The sequence below is a fragment of the Mirounga leonina genome, unplaced genomic scaffold (assembly GCF_011800145.1).
Source record: "Mirounga leonina isolate KUSES-001 unplaced genomic scaffold, KU_Mleo_1.0 Mir_169, whole genome shotgun sequence".
Classification (NCBI taxonomy): domain Eukaryota; kingdom Metazoa; phylum Chordata; class Mammalia; order Carnivora; family Phocidae; genus Mirounga; species Mirounga leonina.
In genome coordinates, this window is record NW_023270431.1 from 5176816 (window position 1) to 5197178 (window position 20363).

Genomic DNA, 20363 nt, shown 5'->3' on the forward strand with positions numbered 1-20363 from the left:
ATTTGCACTGTACACTCGGCATGTACATTGCTATCTGGTTTTTGCTTGCATGTACAGTATTCTGTACTTGCAAAATGTTGAACCAAATATTCATCACAACAGAAGACCCATCCAAGGGCATTGTCGATAACATGGGACTGGAAAAATCTCTCTGAAAAATGCTTTTATGGAATGAGTGCATCATACCACTACCTGGAAGGTATTTTTTCTCCCACAAATCCCCACCTACTTTCCTCAACAGTTCTCAAAAAACTTTTTTTTCTCCTTCATCTAAAACCTTAAATTACTTGCTAGGAGCTAAGTTATGAGTCGAATCATCTTAAATATACACAGCGGAATGTCTGAAAGAATAAAGCCTCTGTGTTAAAAATATATCAATACCGTTAGCTAGCATTTCATTGGTTCTAAAATTTGAGACGTCAGCCCTGGTTGCTGGAGGCAAACACAAAATGGAGCAAAATGGGGAAGCCAGGGTGTCATTTCAAGTTACCTTAGCGTATCGGATCTGTAGCACTCCCGTCTCCAGCTGCTTGATTCGAGAATCTTGGGTTGACACAAGGACTCCATCCTTTCTCCACAGAATCGTGGGCACCGGACTGCCTGTGGCCACACAGCTGAGCACTACGGTACCATCCACTGCCACAGTCTGATTCCCAGGACCTTGCCGAATGATGGGGGGAGGCCGGTCTGCAATCACTACCAAAAGAAACAACAGGAAATAGATTTCTACAACTGGAAGCAATTTGCTAATCATCCAAGCAACAGCAGTTGCTCTAGGCTTTGAAACAAACTAATTAAACAAGTAATTGAAGTAGGAGACGTGCCTTATTCAGAATGCATTTATACGATGCCCTGATTCAGGATGTTAAAATGAGATACCATGTGTTCCTTTCAAATGACCAAGCCCTGACTGAGCTTGCCTCCCCATCAAGGGACCTTTTTAACTTAAGAGCCCTAGGAGGAAACAAGAATTGTGGATGGTGGGGCACCTGGGTGGCTCAGTCGGTTAAGCATCTGCCTGCGGTTGGGGTCATGATCGAGCCCCGCATCGGGCTCCCTGCTCGGTGGGCAGTCTGCTTCTCCCTCTCCTGCTCCCCCTGCTTGTGCTCTCTCTCTCTCTCACTCTGTCAAATAAATAAATCTTAAAAAAAAATTGTGGATGGTGAAGTAGATGTCTACTGGTGAGAAGTGGAACGTCTACTGTTTAAACTTTAAAATATGTAAAAATCAAACACAACGACAACCAAAAAACCACCTACCCCAAGGAAACTTATGAGACACATTTTCATAAATGAATGAAAGCCAACTTGATATCCGATAACTGTTTTGTATCCAGCAGAAAAAAATTATGGTATCGTACCAGCATGGCTGACAATTTTGGATTCAAAAAGGGGCTTTGGACTTTTAGAATTTACAATTCAATATGACTGAGCTCTTTCTGTCTTGGAATTCTATTAACAGAATTACATGGGTAAAAATTTCCCAATCCCAGTGAATTCAGGAAAAACTAGAAAACTGTTCAAATACATTGTTGGGCTAATCCAAAAATATAACTCAAGTTCATGTCCTAACCTAGGAAATATACTTCTGTGCTGGAATTACAGGGATCAGAAAACACTGTCACAAATTCTAGTACCTTAATAGTTTTAATGTACTATGGAAGGAAACAATGGAAGGCATTTTTATAATATATAAATTAAAATTGTTCTTATTATTATATGAAAAGCCTAAAACCTAAAAACTTTATCTCAGACAAGAAAGCCATTATTTAGAGAAAAATCTAAAACACCTGGAGTGTAACTAGAACAACTTGCATTGGAGAGTTGTTCTCAGTTCTCAGCCCCTGATAGATCAACTTCAGTGAAACTCCACAGATGCGATGCTTTTTTAAATGAGTAAAAATTAAAAATGAAGTTTAAGAATTTTTTCGTTATCAAGCTTTAAAATTCCAAATATTAGTTACAAATTTTTAAGTCACAAATATATAAAAGACAAGTTTAAGAAGTTGCCTGGTTAAAAGAAACTAGGTGCCAGAGTAAATTTTGGATCAACAATTTGCAAAGCGAGATGTGTCATGTTCAAAGTTTTATGCTCCAAAGATTTTCACAAGCTGGAGTCACACTTCAATTTGTTCCTCATTTACCATGCAATAATTATTAGTTTTGTGCATTCAACTTAAGCAAAAACAAGAAAGCAACAGAGTGAAATCAGCAACTGCATTTTCACTCCACCCTTCTGATTCTCTCCCATGCTTGATTACTGGTATGAAATTTGCAAATACCAGGGAGACATGTTAGAAGGCTGGAGTTTGTAACCTGGCAGGAGTGTTTCAGATACTCCATGGATGACAAATGCAAGTCAATGATTCCTTTGTTTAGAATTGTTTAATCTCTTCTATGTTTTCTGTTGAGATTGACTAAAATCAAATTAGACGCCCCACCTGATAAGTGTGAAAAAAAGAAAGTGTTTTATTGCTTTGGGGTTTTAGAAGATTCTACCTGCGTTCCCTTGATCATAAGAATGAATGAATATTTATTTCTAGACATTAATTAAATTAGTAACAGTGTTTCTTTATAAAGGATATAATTAAATCCAGTAACAGAATGGCTTACATTTGGTAGTCTTGTTACATTTAGAAACAATCCAGTATCTGGGGTTTTATTCAGTTTTCTGATCTTTACAGTACTTTGATGTTTGCATCATATTTAGCATCATTCACACCTCCCCACCCTATCCCAACCCAGTTTAATCATGCGGTTCCACTGTCATTTATTTCTTCCTGGTTTACACTGGGTAGTTCACAAAAATAAGGCAAGAGAAGAGGAGTAGGGTTGATTATCATCCTCATCTGTCCTGTGTCTTTGGGCTGCTTCCTTAAATTCTCTAAGCCTCAGTTTTGTTTTTGTTTTTTTTTTTTATCTGTAATCGGAAGATAATAATGTTTAGCCACTTCAAGGGATTGCTATGAAGATTTAAATGCAATAATAGATATGAAGGTGCTTTGCTAATTGCAAAAAGCTAGACTTGTGTATGAATTGTGATATTGCCGCTTACCCTTTTCTGTAAAAACTGATAGGTAAACCAGAGCTGAAGGAGTTCATTAAAGCAATTTCATGTTTTTAGGTAGAAAAAAATGAAACATTTTGTTGTTATCACAGGGTAGAATAAAATACTGATAAAATATTTACATTTTCACAAACTAAAGAGTGTAGTACATTTCTGAGTCAAGCCTAAATTTAGGATTTATGAGAAGAACCTCAAATTTAGGGTCTAAAATTTTACTGGTATCATTAGAATGTATTATCATTATTAGAATGAATTTTAGCAAAGTGAGTAAGTGCATCTTGGAGAAAGATGTGCCCCTAAAATGAAAACGTTCCATAACTGTGATATCCAACACAGAAGCCAATGCCGTCCAGTGGATACTGAGCATCTGAATCTGGCTAGTGTGATTGAGGAACAGGATGTATAATTTTAATAAACTTTAAGTAATTGAAATTCTAATTTAAATAATCTCACGTGGCAGCTGGCCACCATCCTGGACAGTACAAACTTTTGTTGTAAATCTCAGTTCTGCTGCTTATGATCTGCATGCTTTGGGCATACTTTTTCACCAATCTCTGCCTCCATTTCCTTATCTGTAAAATGAGATGTTGTGGAATTTAAAATTGTTGATATGTGAACAGTTCTTAGCATTAGTGCCTGACCCAAAGGAAACACTGAGTAACTGTAACCTAGTATTAATGGGTATCAGTATAGTGGTGTTAGCTGTGTTAGTGGTGCTGGTGTAGACAGTGCCTCAGGTGGTGTAACCCATTACAGCAGAGTTTAGGGAAGTTTCCTATCTTTTCCTCACATTCATGAAATATATAAAGATCCTAAAAAAAAATGAGAGCATATCATCAAAAGTCATATTTTGTTACCTCAAAAGCGATAATCACGAAGACTATGTTAATACATATAAATACATTCATAATATAATTTTAAGTGAAAAAAAACCAAAATAACATATACACATTGACCGGTTTAAGGATGAAAAGCTCATATTTATAGACAAACAGATATCAGAATTACGTATCACAATTGCTATCAGTTCTCAAATGTATTTTACAAACTTATGAGTTAGTTAGGGAAGTACAAGTCACGTGTCCAAATCGACTAGTTGGTAATTGTCAGGTCTCTCTTTTCTGAATAAAAGTTAACACTCATTTCATTGTATGTCAATAACTTTTGAAAGATGAATGCAAGTGATTTTAAATTTTATACAGTATTAGGCAGTCATTAACTAATTTTCTTATGTTCTAGTAATAAAGAAAAGAAACATTTTCAATTAAATAGGTGATATGAATTTCTATGTTCCTGGGTCAAATGCTATTTGGGGTAGGCCACAGCTACAAAACACAACATTTCAAAGACAGCTGCTACTCCACCATATTCCGTGCCTCGTGTTTTATTCTGTCTTTGTCTTTGTTCTGTTTGCAAACAATAAAGCAAGGTCAAGAAGCTGAACTCAAATAGCATCCAGAAAGTATTCTGACTGCAAGCTATCCTCTTGACTTGACTTGATAATGTGCAAAAGCTGAGGGTGCTAGCACTCACAGTAATACTAGTTTACCTGTGAAGAATGAGTACATGCTTGTTGTGTGTACAGTATCAATGAATTCCAAAAGAAAGAAAAAAAAACTAAAAATACAGTACCACCACAGCAAACACAAAACCATCTCAGATCTCCCCAGAGACTGTAAAATGAATTAGGACATTTAAATGTTAGGTGTTTGGTTTTGTGTTAGTTTAGCAAAAATTGCTATCCTTGATCTATGCTCACAAATATAGCAATTTATGACAATGCAGTATCAGATGGTATGTATGAAGCTTGGCTTTCAATTATCAATTAGAATAATAAGAAATACTTGAAAATATTTTACCATAGTTTTCTTTGGCCATTTTTCATGTACACCTGTATACACAAGTTGCTGTATATATAAAGTTGTCTTGTAAAGTTGCAATTATAAATTGTTGTGAAATTCTGTGTTCCACTTTTATATATTGATTATACTGATCATTATCAAATTCATTACATGGTCTTCACAGCCATCATTTAATAGCTTTAATATATGTAAGAAATTGTAAAAACATTTTAGGTCATTCTCACTAATTGGAGCCAGTAATATATATGTATTATAGACAGAGGTAAGAGTTGGGGCTTTTGAATGAGACAGTCATAATTTTGAATTCTGACTTAACTGTTAGCTGTTTATTCCATCCACGTTTCATCCATTCATTCAAAAATTATCTATTGAGTATGTCCCATGTGTCAGACTTTGGTAGTCTGATACTGAGTATGTGTTTATTGGACAGACGTGGGCCCTGCAATCATGGAACTTAATGTCCAATGAAGAATACAAGAAAATAAATAGAGAACACAGAAAAGTATAGGATGTGATCTTTCTATAGATGGCAGGGTGGAGAATGCTCATATTTGAGAAGGGAGGGGATGCTTCTTAAAGTAAGTGAAATTTCACGTCAGTAGAAACAGCATGCGCAGAAGTCTTCAGATAAAAGAAGAGCATAGCAAACACAATAAAATGAGGGCATGTAAGCAAATATAGTATTCAGAGCTGAGCCTGCAGCGGTCATATCATAAATTGTAAAACATATTGAGAAATACAAACTTTATCCTGAGAGCACTAAGAAACAAAATAATCAGATTCATGTATTAAAAATTTCCTCCAGAATTTTTTTTTTAATTTCAAAATTCTGTCTTTAAAATCTTTGCTAACATTACACTTACTTTTCCCCTGAGGTTAGGATCAAGACAAATATTTCCACTATAACCAATTCTAATCGTTAGAGATCACAGATAGTACAGGACAAGTAAGAGAAATAAAAAGTATAAATATTGGAAAGAAGAAGTAAACCTGGTTTTTATTTGGAATTGACACATTTTCTTCCTAAAAATTTCAAAGTAGTATACCTAAAAACTCTTACATATGAGTGCATTTAGCAAGTTGCTGGATACAGGGTTAATATACAAAGAATCAATTGTACAACTGGCCTCAAACAATACAATAATGAGATATATATATGTATATATTATATGCAGTCACATCAAAAATCATAAAATATCATAGGTATAAGTCTTTCAAAATATATGGAAGATATCTACCCTAAGAACTACAAAACATTGTTGAGAAAATTAAAGATCTATATAAATTGAGAGATATATATGGAATATATATATACCATTTCCCTAAATTGGAAGACTAAGATTGCTAAGATGTTAATTCTTCCTAAACTTCTCAATAATTTAAGTGAAATCAAAATTAAAACCTCAGATTTTTTGTTGTTGTTTAGGGTTGTGTGTGTGTGTATGTGTGTGCATGCGTAAACTGACAAGTTTATTTTAAAATTTATAAGAAAATGCAGGGGACCTCTAATAGCCAACTCAAAACAAGAAAAAGTTGGAGACTTACATTACCTGTTTATAAGACTTACTATAAAGCTACAATAATTAAGATCATACATACTGGCATGAATACATAAATGGAATATGATAGAGAGAATAGAAGCAAACTCACACATTTATGTTTATCTGAATTATGATTAAGATGCCACTGTAATTCAGTGAGGAAAATACTGTCTTTTCCATAAATGATTTTGAAACCATTAGTATCCACAAAGAGGGTATTTGATTCTTGTTTTATACCATATACAAAAATAATTTAAAATGGATTAAAAACTTATATCTTAGAAGTATAGACAATGAAACTTCTAAAAAAAGATATAGGAGAACATCTACATGGACTTAGGTGGGACAGAAAATTAAAAGCATCAACTACAAAAGAAAAATAATACATTGGTCCTAGTCAAAACTAGTGATTTAAGCCTTAAAATCATTATTAGGAGAATGACTGAAACTAAATATTTATAATACATATCTGACAAAAATTTGTATCTGGAATATATGAGAAAATGAAAAAGAAATGGGTACATTCATCTGCCAAAAGGCAAACCAAGATAACTGAGCACAGGGATATTTACTTTGTTCATAAAAGCCCTCAACTGAAAGCAATCCATCAGTAGAAGAGTATATAAATAAATTATGAGCTATTTATACAATAGAATACTATACAGCAACAAAGAGAATAAATATTATATGTATATATTTATTTTAGGTATATATGTATATACAGATATGTACATATATATTTTTATATATTTATATGTATACATTTTTTTCTTTCCTTCTCAAATTATTACTACTCTCCATCTCATGGTTTGAAGATTCTTTCCATCACTGTGTCTTCATAATGTATTTGGCTTTAATTGATCAGGCTCAAGGGCGTTGATAAACAGGACAAAATCACATTATTAATGGAAAACTTGTTCATTATAATGAGTTGTGAGTAGGACTTATCAGCAATTCATTTTATCTCCTTAATTTGGTGAAAAAAAAAAGGATTTTTTTTACACCAGGAGATTTTAAAATAACTTTATTTTCTAAAACATGGTAACATTCCCATGTACAGCTATTCAGTATAAACTTCTCCTTGTTTAATTGCTGTGCTTTTACGGATCTGACTCGATGCTAGAAATTTATAGTACAGCCAAGTTAAAATAAGAATAATTTTAGACTTAGTCATTGTATCGACATCCTTTTTATCTTTACACCAAAACTGCTGTCAGAAAGATACACAGTAGAAAATAAACACATTTACTGACACTCTCTTTAGATCATAAGCCAAACTTGAACATTTTCAGATAAAATGCTCTACTTTACCATCAGTAACTTCCAAATATGCTTTTGTGATGATACTTCCAGCAACATTTAAAGTCTGGCAGATATAATAACCGACATCAGATCGTTGGACGTTAGTGATAGTGAGATCACCAGTCTGGGAGACCGAAAAGCGGCTGGTTGACTGAGGTGGCTGATATGAGAAAAGCAGATTCTAGAACCCAGTATTTGGGGGGAAAGAATAACAATAGGTTAATTGCTAGGTTCTAATATTTTGGCATGTATACATATATATTTATAAATAGGTATATAAATGTATACACACACATATACGTACACACCACACATGCATATATAAACAAATAAGCTAAATATTCTTTCATCACATACCCACATATATAGATACATACATACACATAAAAGACAAAGTTTAATGACCTACCCTTACATAGGATCATTTTAAAATTTAAATAAATTCTAAATATTGATATGTACTTTTATAATTATCAATTTCAAACAATACTAGATATAGAAAAATATTTGGTATCAACAGAGTTAAAAGTTGTACATATTAATCAACACAAAGGCAAAAGCTTTGCTTTACATATGTATGACTGTTAGGATTATAAACACTAAATCTTTTAATATATAAACAAAATTAAAATGTACACACATTCTGACAAATTAAGTTCAAAGATAGCATTTTGGCACAATAACAAGTGTCTGTTATCTGTCTGTTATAAAATTCAGTAACTTCTATCAAACTGTAAATAGTTTCTTATTTCTCCTCTAGATGGTGAGCATATCCGTCATGGATTATTTTGAAAATCAAATATTAAATTTAAGAATTCAGAATGGAGTTTTATTTGTCTTTCTATATAAGTTAGCTTATATACAAAGTCAACACAAGATTTGATGTTGTTTTGTGGTACAAATTTCTCACTATGAATCGAAATTTGTTCCCTTGTTAGAGAGAGTGTATATGTCATGGGAAATAACACTTGATGTCATTGTTTTTCATGAAATAAAGTCAAGATTTCTTCTAACCAAATAAAGTTGTTCCTTTTTAAAAGTTTAATTGCTTTTTAACATATATAATTTTATAAAGGCTTATCTACTATTCCATGAATACATGACATGTCCAATGACAAAATTGGAGGAAAAAGTAAGTTGTATCATTAAACCAAGCCAAACAAAGTCAAAATTATTTCAAAATTGGACACAGTTTAAATGACTTAATGAATAATTTATTTAAAAACTAAATGAATCATTTAAATATTATTCTCCTGAGGACTTCTAGTGGATTTACTATTACTACTATGTAGATTTTCTTATATAATACACTCCCAATTCTTTCTCCTGTACTAAATATTTCAATTTTTCTTGTCTATAATTTACTATCAGCAAATTTAGTCTTTGAGGCCAAATGGAATGTGTTAGAACCAACGAAGGTACTATAACTCAAACGAGGGTCTACATACCATAATCACGTTAATATTTGCCTACCAAAGTGAAAACAAAGGTGAACTTGATCCATTGCCCACAAAAGAGGAGTGAGTGCAGTCAGTAAACTACTTATATATAGTTTAGGAGCACAGTAAGAGCAAGACCATGAGACAACTTGCCCAAGATTGATTTAAGCAAAAAACAAAAAGAGTTAAGGAATAACTGTATTAAAAATGAATGAGAATCTTTTTTACAGGTATCAAAACAAGTAAAGGGAACTGCATCTTTTGCTGAAGAAAGCAAGCCAATAAGAGATGAGAAAAAAGACATATATAAAAACTATTTTAAAGTTTCCTATTATCTTTAAAGTGAAATTATTTCAAAATTTCCTTTTTATTAAGCTGAAACCCAATAGTGAACTTAGGGTTTGTAAGAGCATAGAGCTTTATATTGTAGTTCAATGTATACAGGAAAATCTGGTTTATAAGATGTTTGGAGTTATTTGATGGCAAATGGCAATCACATATGATAGTTCAAAGAATTAGAATATACTGAACTATATTTACCATGACCTCTATATTAAATAGAATACCACATAGTTTGATGAATCTTTAATTGACATACATAAATTGATATATATAATTGATATCTATTTATCTATACACACACAGACATATACAGACATCCATACATAAAGAAGTGAAGAAGACACTTGAGATTCCTGGTGTTTTTAGAGAAATTGCACTGAATAATTAATCATCTCTGTTTTAAATGTGTGTAAATTTCTTTTAACATATAATTTCAGGGGCGCCTGGGTGGCACAGTTAAGCATGGACTCTTGCTTTCAGTTCAGGTCATGATCTCAGGGTCCTGAGATCGAGCCCCAAATCAGCTCTGTGCTCAGCACAAGGTCTGCTTAAGATCCTCTCCTCCTCTACCTCTGCCCCTCCACCCCGCGTGTGTGCAGGCAAATACATCCTTAAAAAAAAAAAATTACAGATATCTGAATAATTGAAATAATAATTAAATTATGTTGAGAAAAAGTGTAGTTTTTTTTTTTTAACGTGGCTGAATTGGAAAGAAAGGTAAATTTAATATGATAATTACTATGCAATATACCACCCTATGTACCAAAACTAGGAAGGGGAAATTGCTTTTAGATTTATAACAATGAAGGAAATTTTGTCTTCTTTCATAGTTGAAATTTTCTAGGGCATTCAGAGATTTTTCAGTTTTCTTAAAGTAACAGCTATATGACTAACATTTTGGGCTTTCTTATATACCTGGCACCCACCTTTGCTGACTGAAATATTAGAATAAGGTCTTACCTGACTCCCCTCTCTTCTCCAAAAAATAGCTGGTTGAGGATTTCCGGTTGCTTCACACTGGAACGTTACAGTTCGTCCCAAGGCAACAACCTGGTCACGGGGTTTCACAACAAAGTGTGGAGGTTCTAAAGGATATGAAACAAATGATCGGAATCAAAACCATGTAGTTATTAACCTAACTGAGACAATTTGCTGATATCCCAAGTGCTGCCGTTATTTTATGTAACTCATTATGCACTATAAGATGTAATGTACCCATTCTCATCCTTAATTTAATTGAAGCTAAATTGTTAAGTGCTTATTTATAGAAAGGAATAGAATTTTTTTGTGCAGAGGTCTTTTTTTTTAATCAGCTGACCTTTTAAGAGTAACCTCCACATTAAAAAGAATTCTTGAGTTGCAATTTGACCCATTACTTTCAAAGTACACCTGAAATTTGTATGAATAAATATCTTTTCTCATTTAGAGCTGCTTAAAGGTGAATGGACTTTAATCATACACCCAAGGGTCTCCTGATGTAAGCAGGCCCTAAAATTACTTTAATTTAACTCAAAAGCTCCTGAAATGCTACCATGAAAATTATAACCATTTAGAATCTTCAGTCCAATTACTTGAATAGAAATGAATTTAAAGCAATAGTAGAGTCAAATGCCTCCTTCATTTACATAGGCAAGGGCATGTTCCAACAGAATACATATGGAAATGAGGGCAAATTCGAAACATCTGCTCATCCTGACATTATAAATACTGCCAGCTTTGTCCAAACTGTTTGATTTATACAGACTTAAATGGCCACTTCATCCAGCAGTAAATAGAGTGTCAGAAAATTGTGTCAGTTACATTGAGCGCAATGGCAGGTGAAAACATTAGGTGTGCTGATGGAGTCACTTTGGGGGGGGGAAGCTTGTTTGGGGGCCATGCTTTATGCTTAGAAAAATGTGCACTGAATGTAAGTCTTTTTACCTACTGTTTACACTTTTCAAATGCATTTCTTATCAGCTGTCTGAAACACCTAATTATTCTCTCTTGTCTCAGTTCAAATGGAAGTGAACATTTCAAGCCAGATATTTAACAGTTTATACAGGAGAGGGTTCTTCCAATCCACTTTTTAAGACTGTTCTGTTATTTTAAACCTTTTCTTTAAAATTACTTTTAGTTACTTATAGGAATCACTTGGGATAACACCTTCAAGGGAATAAAAACCAAAAATTATATTCAGATTATATCCACAAATGCTACCACTGATTTCTTTGTTAATGAAGCGGAGGGTTTGAAAAGGTACTTTTCTCTTGATCAGTACTGTCTAGGCAATTGCATCTAAGACATATATACAAATATTTATAATATATATTATATATAAATTTTGTAAATCTCTCGTTTGAAATATAAACCTCTTTAAAAAAAGAGAGACATGTAACAGAACTCGCTGCAGATTGCATAGTGGCAAAACTGAAGAAAGCAATTAGATCTCCTAACTTCTAGATTAGTGTGATTTCTTCCATACTCGTTTTTTATTTTTAATTGAGGTTTGGTAGAAATTATACCATTTGACTAGAAAATTATAGGAGACCTGAAAAATTAGGTCAAATGCCTTCAAATGTCCTGTAACTTATAGGGAAGAAAATATGAAGTCAGGGGATACAGTTTAGGTTCAATTTGGTGACGCTGAAGTTCTAGCTTATAATTTTTTTAAACTCTGATTGTAATTGAGTGGTTTACTCATGAATTTAGCCAACACTATCATTATCCAGGTATAATAACAGACATGTGTATCACTGCCTGGGGATTTTCCTCCATATACATCCATACGGGAGCATTTGATTCCTTGGTTAGGGGCTGGAATAGTTGAGGTAGAAATCAGATCAAGAAATTGAAAGGATTGACTGGATAATGAACTACATCCAGAAGAGAGTTTGGTTTGTTTCAATAAAAGGAAAACAAATGATTAATTAAATGACTGGGAGAATATGACTTTTCCAATATTCAGGGAATTTGAGTAGGAAAATATAAATGTTCAAACCACTCAGAGAAGTATAAACTTTGGGTGGTCTCTTTCCTAAATCTCAAAAGCATGTCTAATAGCATGTGCCAGAACCCATGTTTCTTTTATAAAATGTCAGTTCTCCTCCAACCTCAAAGACTTACTTGGGAACAAGGGATACAAACCCTTATGCTAACTACATTTATCCTGCAGCAATCCTTGACACAGGATATCTGCCTGGAAATGAATTTACTATATTTTGCTGGCATATTCTCGAGCCAACATCAACAGTGACATCAGCCACAAGGTATGTCTTAGAAATATAACTTTAAAAAATCCTTTTCTACATGTATGTTATTCTATATAAATATATCTCTATGAAAATGTAAATGGATTAAATGGGCCTCTATCTATCAATCTAGCTATCACCATCATCCACCTTTTTAGATTGTGAAGGCCATTCATCACATCCATCTACTTGATATTCATGACATAATGTTGGAACATTTTTCAAAGGTGACATTTAAACTTGCTATAATTAAAAATACATAACCATGTTACTAATGTCATATATGGTCAGTATTGAAAATTTAGAAAATTAGACAGCAAAGAAAATAAGAAGACCTACCCGTAATTCAACCATGCAAATTGGACCACAGTGTTTTAAAATGTTCTCTTACAATATCATTTCAATAACTGTTTAATAAACCATATACAAATTACTTAAATTACTTAACCAAGCTATTGTTTTTAAATTTGGATTTGTTTCCAATTTTCACTATTAAAAACAGTAGTGACATTAACATCCTTCCCAATTATATTCAAGATAATTTTAACTGATGCCTCCCCTTCACATTACCTTGTCACTGATACCCTATTTGTTGTGACTATTGCATTCCTATGCTTATCTTTTTTATTTCTAAGAACTATTGACAGACAAAATTTTATCCATTTCTCATATATATTGTAGATATATTTTTTTCATTTTGTTGACAGTCTTTCTAATCTGGTTAGGCATTTTTGGTATTCATTCTATCAATAAGATATAGATTATATAATACGTAATAAATTATGTAAACATTCACCTCCATTTTCATCCTATACTTTTGTCTTTACTTTTTTATGTTTAAATATTAATCAATATATATTTTTACATATATGGTAGCATCTAGAAAGCTATTTTTTTCAAATAGTCCCTTGTTGCATCACCATTATTGAACAATCCATCCTATCTGTATTAGTCTGAACACCTTTAGAATAGTTTTGTAGCTCTTTAACTTAAAAATATATGGAGCTTTTCCTAGGGTCAAATATTTCCTGGCATACCACTTAGCATCCTCATGCGAAATTCTCCAAAAATGGTGTTCCAGCATTTTTAAAGGGTGAATGTATCTTCCCCAATGTACTGATCATGAAAGTACTTAGAAACCTAATGACTATTTATGTGAGGACAAATGTTTATCAGAGCAAACTTTGATAAATTTTGGAAACATCATGCAATTATTTCTTACATAAAATGAAATGAACCTGACACATAGAAATGAAAAAGAATGCATACAGCCCTAAGTGCAAGGTTATTCATCAATAGGACTTTGAATGACCATTACTGAAGAATAGTTACAAAAGTTCAGGTTGACAGACATGAACTCATAAACATATTTTGAATTAAAAAAAAAAACAAATCATTCTGTGTGTGCCTATTTTTGTTTGTTTATCTTGTGAAATATAAATTGAAAAAGTACTTAACCACAATATAGTCCTATCCCTTATTTTATCACTCAATTAGGGAGAGAAAAGAAAATAAAAGGATGCAGATCACACATCATTTAATAAGACATAAAGTTAGCAACCCCATTACCTTTACTCTTTGTCACAGTTACCCATACTTCCTGCAGACTTTATTCTGTGCAGTCTGTCTTTGTGGCCAATGACAAGTGAAACATGGAGGCTGATTGGTTGAAGGACATGGAAGGGTATGGATGGAAAGGGGAAGAGAAGTTCCAGTCACAGGGACACGGTGATTAGAAGATGGCCAATAAAATGTCAACTTACCAGACCCAACTAAAACAAAACAAAAAAAGAAAACATGAAATAAATAAAAAATAAAGAAACAGAAACGAAACAGAAAAAGTAATAAGATTTGACTTAACAATGATATTTCTTTTAAAGTAAAATAAAGAACACGTTAATATTTGGCTCATACGGTCCATGAATGAACATTCGTTAGCATTTTAAGTATAATCATGAGTAACTGAAGAAAAATAGAAATGAGTCTTAAAATCTCTACTATGATTAAATGACAGAACTACAATGGATGATAGCTGTACAATTATAAAACACGTTTCAGTGACTACATTTGACAGGGTTAGATAACTACATATGTAATGGGTTTAAAAACACTATAAATCTTAACTGCTAATGCTACTTAGAAGAGAAATCAAGCATCTTAATAAAAGATAAAGCAGCGTTAAATCATACAACTCCACCATCAGATTAATTTTTTTTCATCAGATTAATTTTTAAAAGGTTCGTGCTACCAATGATATTCTATCAAATCCATGTTTCTCACACTTGAATAAGCACACAAATCAACCTAAGACCTGTAATTTAAAATACAAATTATAGGGGCGCCTGGGTGGCTCAGTCGTTATGCGTCTGCCTTCGGCTCAGGTCATGGTCCCAGGGTCCTGGGATCGAGCCCCGCATCGGGCTCCCTGCTCCGCGGGAAGCCTGCTTCTCCCTCTCCCGCTCCCCCTGTTTGTGTTCCCTCTCTCGCTGTGTCTCTCTGTCATATAAATAAATAAAATCTTTAAAAAAAATACAAATTATAATTCCATAGGCCAGGAGTGTGGCCTGAGATTTTGCATTTCTAACAAGCACTCAGGTGCTGCTGGTCCACCACTGTAGGCTGAGGAGCGAGGTTATTAAAAGGTGTTACACCTAAATCCTTGCAGAATTTTAATTAAGAAGACACAGAGAAAAAATGTGAACACATGAAAACAGATAAAACTTTATAAACCTATCGAATGACATCATAATCACATTATCTGCTTTCAAGGCTGAAACACTGGGCATTTTAATATAATTTTCAAGTGATACACACTTTATTTTTTTTAAAGATTTTATTTATTAATTGAGAGAGAGGATGAGAGCAAGAGAGAGCATGAGAGGGGGGAGGGTCAGAGGGAGAAGCAGACTCCCCTGCAGAGCAGGGAGCCCGATGTGGAACTCGATCCCGGAACTCTAGGATCATGATCTGAGCCAAAGGCAGTTGCTCAACCAACTGAGCCACCCAGGAGCCCCGATACATACTTTAAATACTGGAAAATGACTGGTTTTGCTCTTTTATTTTTTTTTATTCCCCCCCCCCAATTTTGCTCTTTTAGAAACAAAGGTAATAATTGCCAAATGCAGAACCTTTTCATAACAGCCCCATATACAGCCACAATACATTTGACTCAATATATAACTCCCATGTCTTTAAGCAAATCAAAATTAATTTAACCTGACATACATTCCTGTAGTTTAAATAAACTATGCCGAGCACATCTGCTGTTGTGAAATGGTACAATTTTAAAATAGTGACAACACAACAACAAAACAGAACACAATAAAAAATTCCCATCAGACTATAAACAGCCTTCTCAAGTTATTTCCCGGGCTGAATCAGAAATTACATTTCCTTAACTCCTGCCACCAGGGAAAAATAAAACACAGGGGAGTGGGGAAAGCTCAGGTGTCTGATGGGATCACAGGACATTTTGGTACAATGTATGGTATGAAGTAATATATTCAAGCTCAATTTATGTTGCTTTGCTTTTGCTTTATGGGCATGCTCCGTAGTCCACGTAGAAGGATAAAGATGTATGCTTTTATTTTTTTTAAAGATTTTATTTATTTATTTGACAGAAAGAGACAGCGAGAGAGAGAAAACAAACAGGGGGAGTTGGAGAGGGAGAAGCAGGCTTCCCGCAGAGCAGGGAGCCCGATGTGGGGCTCAATCCTACGACCCTGGGATCATGACCTGAGCCAAAGGCAGATGCTTAACAGCTGAGCCACCCAGGCACCCCAAGATGTATGAAATAAAATACAGAATAATAAAAAAAAAGTGAAATAAAAGAGACAAACGTTCTCTTGCCTATTGTTACCACGTAAGCAAAATTTAAAGGTAACTCAGAAACACATTTCAACTCATATGTTCCCTTCATGAGCGAAATAATTTGTCTTTCTTTTTCACTCTAAAGAAAAAAAATTTAAGTATAATATTTCGTGTGCTCAGGCAAGGAAAGTTAAAAAAACAAAACAAAACAAAACAAACAAAAAACCCTTTTCTCAACTTACTTAGGCATGATCAACAGCTATGCTACCTAGACTTGAAAATAGGGTTTTCGAACCCTTCAAGATACTGTCTTTTTTTTTTTTTTTTGAAATTTCTTAAATGATTCTTTTAATAGATTTCATGACTGGTGTCAATTCATGCTAATTGGTAAATAATATAATAGAGTCAAATAACGTATTATTAGAAGAAAGAGAAATAAACATTCTATGAATTTATTCTTCAAGAGTTCTAACCAAATGATTATTTTAAAAGAATTCTCCCCTCCTGAACAGTGCTTAGTATGTTCCTTGTGAGCAGAGAGAAGGTCTGAGAATTAGGTCTGTCTTTTAAAGGACAGGAAGAAATATTTAGAAACTACAAAAAAGAGAACCTGACAAACTGCAACAATAGAATTTTGCTTTGAAAAAGCAAAAGGGTATAGAATTATCTTTTGGGATAACCTGTGAAAATAAATTTGATATTAGATAGATACAGTTAAGAGTATGCCTTATTTATGTTTTTTGTTGTTGTTGTTTTAAGAGTAAGCCTTATTTAAAGTCAAGAGACTATAGGAATGATTCCTCAAGATTTTCGAGTCATATATTTTCAGTAATTTAAAATTCCGGAAACATCTCAAAAATATCCAACATGTTAGAAACAAGAAAATTACTAGGAAGCAGATCATTTAAAGTTTTAAAAGTGCTTTTCCCTGCTTAGAGGTTTTACCAGGGATCAAGCCAGAGGAGTTGAATCTTTCATTAATTAAAATCCAGTGTATTCAAGAACTTCTGGCTGATGTATTTGCATATCACATCAATGACAAATGACAAGTGGAAAATATTTCATAAAGTTATCTAAGAACAACATCTAACACAGAAGCTTCCAAAGCATCAGAGGTTTTTAGAGTACCCTATCTTGCATGATCATTTAAGCTTTTAACAACCATGATTATCAGGAAATGATGTCTCTTATCTAAATGAAAACCTGTCTGTCACAATTTAACCCCCCTTTTTATTTATTCTAGTTTCAGGAAACAAATACATGCCATTAATATCCTCCATATAAAATCCTTTTACTCACTTGAAGGAATGACCATTCTAAAGTTTCTCTTCTCAAGAATAAATGATAGAAATTTCTTTAAGTTTTTCTCAGATTTCCTCTTTTACCATACTTCCTCTCAGGGTCAGGTCAAAGAATTTTCTTTCCATACAGACAGCAGGGACCTTCTATACAACAATCAGGGCCCATTATTGTCCAGTTAGGTATGTCCAGAAAGAAGCCGAGAAAAGCAGAGTAATTTGGGTCATGTTCATTCATTATCCTCTGAAGACTTGTGGTTTATGGGCGGCCTCACTCCTACACTCCCCTAACGCTTGTCCATTTCTTTTTTTTCTACTTTAAAGGCTAGAAGCACCTCTACCCCAACTCCCTTTTCTCGTTAAGAAAGAGGAAAAGCCTGTCTGTCTCTATCACTAATAAAACAATAAAACTATAAAATGTTAGCGCTGGAAGTGACCTTAGAACTTATCAGTCTAACCCTATCCTTTTTGCATGAGAAAATGGGAACCTAAATTGTTCAGTAACTTTCTCAAGGTCACAGATGACTAACCAAAGACTGCCTTTTCAACTAAATTCAAGGCTTTTTGACTAAATTCAAGTCTCTGTATACATTTGCCTTCTGGTTAACCAGTTTGGGGAGAACTATATGCAACAGGACATAAAGGGTATTTGGTTTTAAATTTAAACTGTCATAAAATTTTTACCCGAAAACCATTACCATTAAAATAATTACTACCTACTTATTAAAACTTACTAAAATAATTGCTTAGGGGGGCGCCTGGGTGGCTCAGTTGGTTAAGCGACTGCCTTCGGCTCAGGTCATGATCCTGGAGTCCCCGGATCGAGTCCCGCATCGGGCTCCCTGCTCGGCAGGGAGCCTGCTTCTGCCTCTGACCCTCCCCCCTCTCATGTGCTCTCTCTCTCTCATTCTCTCTGTCTCAAATAAATAAATAAAATCTTTAAAAAAAATAATAATTGCTTAGGATATTAAAACAATCTTTAAAAATAATTAGCTATAGTTTAAAAAAAACATGGAAAATTAACAGATAAGAAGACAATAGGCTTAAAACCTCTTGAAAAGTTCACCTTTTTGGAAAAAAAAAGTAATGTGATCATTTTTTAAGGGTGAGCCAATTGTCATCACTTCATACTTGAAATCATTATAAACTGAGTAATACTCTTTTTTTTAAAAAAATACTTTATTTATTTGACAGAGAGAGAGAGAGAGAGAGAGAGCAAGAGCAGGAACACAAGCAGGCGGAGTGAGAGAGGGAGAAGCAGGCTTCCTGCCAAGCAGGGAACCTGATGCGGGGCTTGATCCCAGGACCCTGGGATCATGACCTGAGGCGACGGCAGACGTTTAACGACTAAGCCACCCAGGTGCCCCCTGAATAATACTCTTTTGAAAGGCAAGAACAAATTGTATTTCCACACAATTACTGTTATGGTAAATATGTTAAGTAGGAAGTAAAATAAACTCAAAAAGTAAATATGTATTTTTAAGAGGTTAAAACTTGCTATTTTTTTAACATGGCAACATTATGCAGATTATAATCCATCCTCGGTAACATCTCTAAATTTTTTATATTTGAGGGAGTTTGGAAAGGGTGAGGGATTAGAGAATTTGGCACAAGGCTGCATAAAAAACACACTGCTTTCACCTAGATTATGTTATCTTGGTGGTGTTTATATAATTATAAAACTCTGGTTCCTGATTGAGTGTAAAAAAGAAAAAAGACAGCTTTCTTTAAACTATTTGGAGACATACAAATATTACATACTTGACTAATACCTTTTTAAAAAGTTTAAAATGGAAGAATTTAGCCTTTCTCTTTCCCTTTCTCCCACATTTCCTCCCTCCCTCACTCTTTCACACACAAACTCACTCTCTCTCACACACACACACACTCAGAATAAGAGACTTTCTTCCTTTTTTGAATGTGACATCAAAGGGCCCCCCAGCTGTTTAATTACTTTAAAATCTAAGAATATACATTGTTCAGACAATAATCTTTAGGTATAAATAAGAAGCTAAGAGAAGCAAAAATAGAAGGAAGGAACGAAGGAAGGAAAGAAGGAAGGAAGGAAGGAGGGAGAGAGGGAAGCTTTCTTCTATCTGCTTGTTATATACAGGAGAGAAGAGTCAGAAAGATAATAAATGTCTGAAAAAATATACAGAAGCTAGAGAAAGAGGCTTTTTTTTTTTGTCTGAGAAAATAAGGTAGCTCTACAGATACTTTACTTAAGTCTTCAGATTAGGTCTAATAAATACTGGGAGCAGCCAATCTTGATAACTACTAGGCCAGAAGACAAGAAGATAATGGGCCTAAATAATAGCATGAGTGACTTAGGGAAAGTACAGAAAAGGAGCAGTTAACAGTAAAGGTCACTGAACCATGAATTGGTTGCCAACTGTGATGTCTCCAGAGGTCTTTAAAAATGGGAGTTATTTCCATTTGGCCACAACAGTTTAGCTATAACCCTGTGTGGTAA

The 20363-nt window shown here is 33.9% G+C and overlaps 1 protein-coding gene across 1 annotated transcript in view; it reads right to left on the reverse strand.

The window, feature by feature from the left end:
- ROBO1 (roundabout guidance receptor 1) overlaps positions 1 to 20363 on the reverse strand; it is a 405403-nt gene that overhangs the window by 70544 nt on the left and 314496 nt on the right. The window contains exons 7-10 of the mRNA XM_035015148.1: positions 14546 to 14554; positions 10513 to 10637; positions 7781 to 7952; positions 491 to 696 (exon numbers count right to left, since the gene is read on the reverse strand). Of these exons, the coding sequence (XP_034871039.1) occupies positions 491 to 696; positions 7781 to 7952; positions 10513 to 10637; positions 14546 to 14554 (512 nt within the window). The remainder of the gene's footprint in view (positions 1 to 490; positions 697 to 7780; positions 7953 to 10512; positions 10638 to 14545; positions 14555 to 20363) is intronic.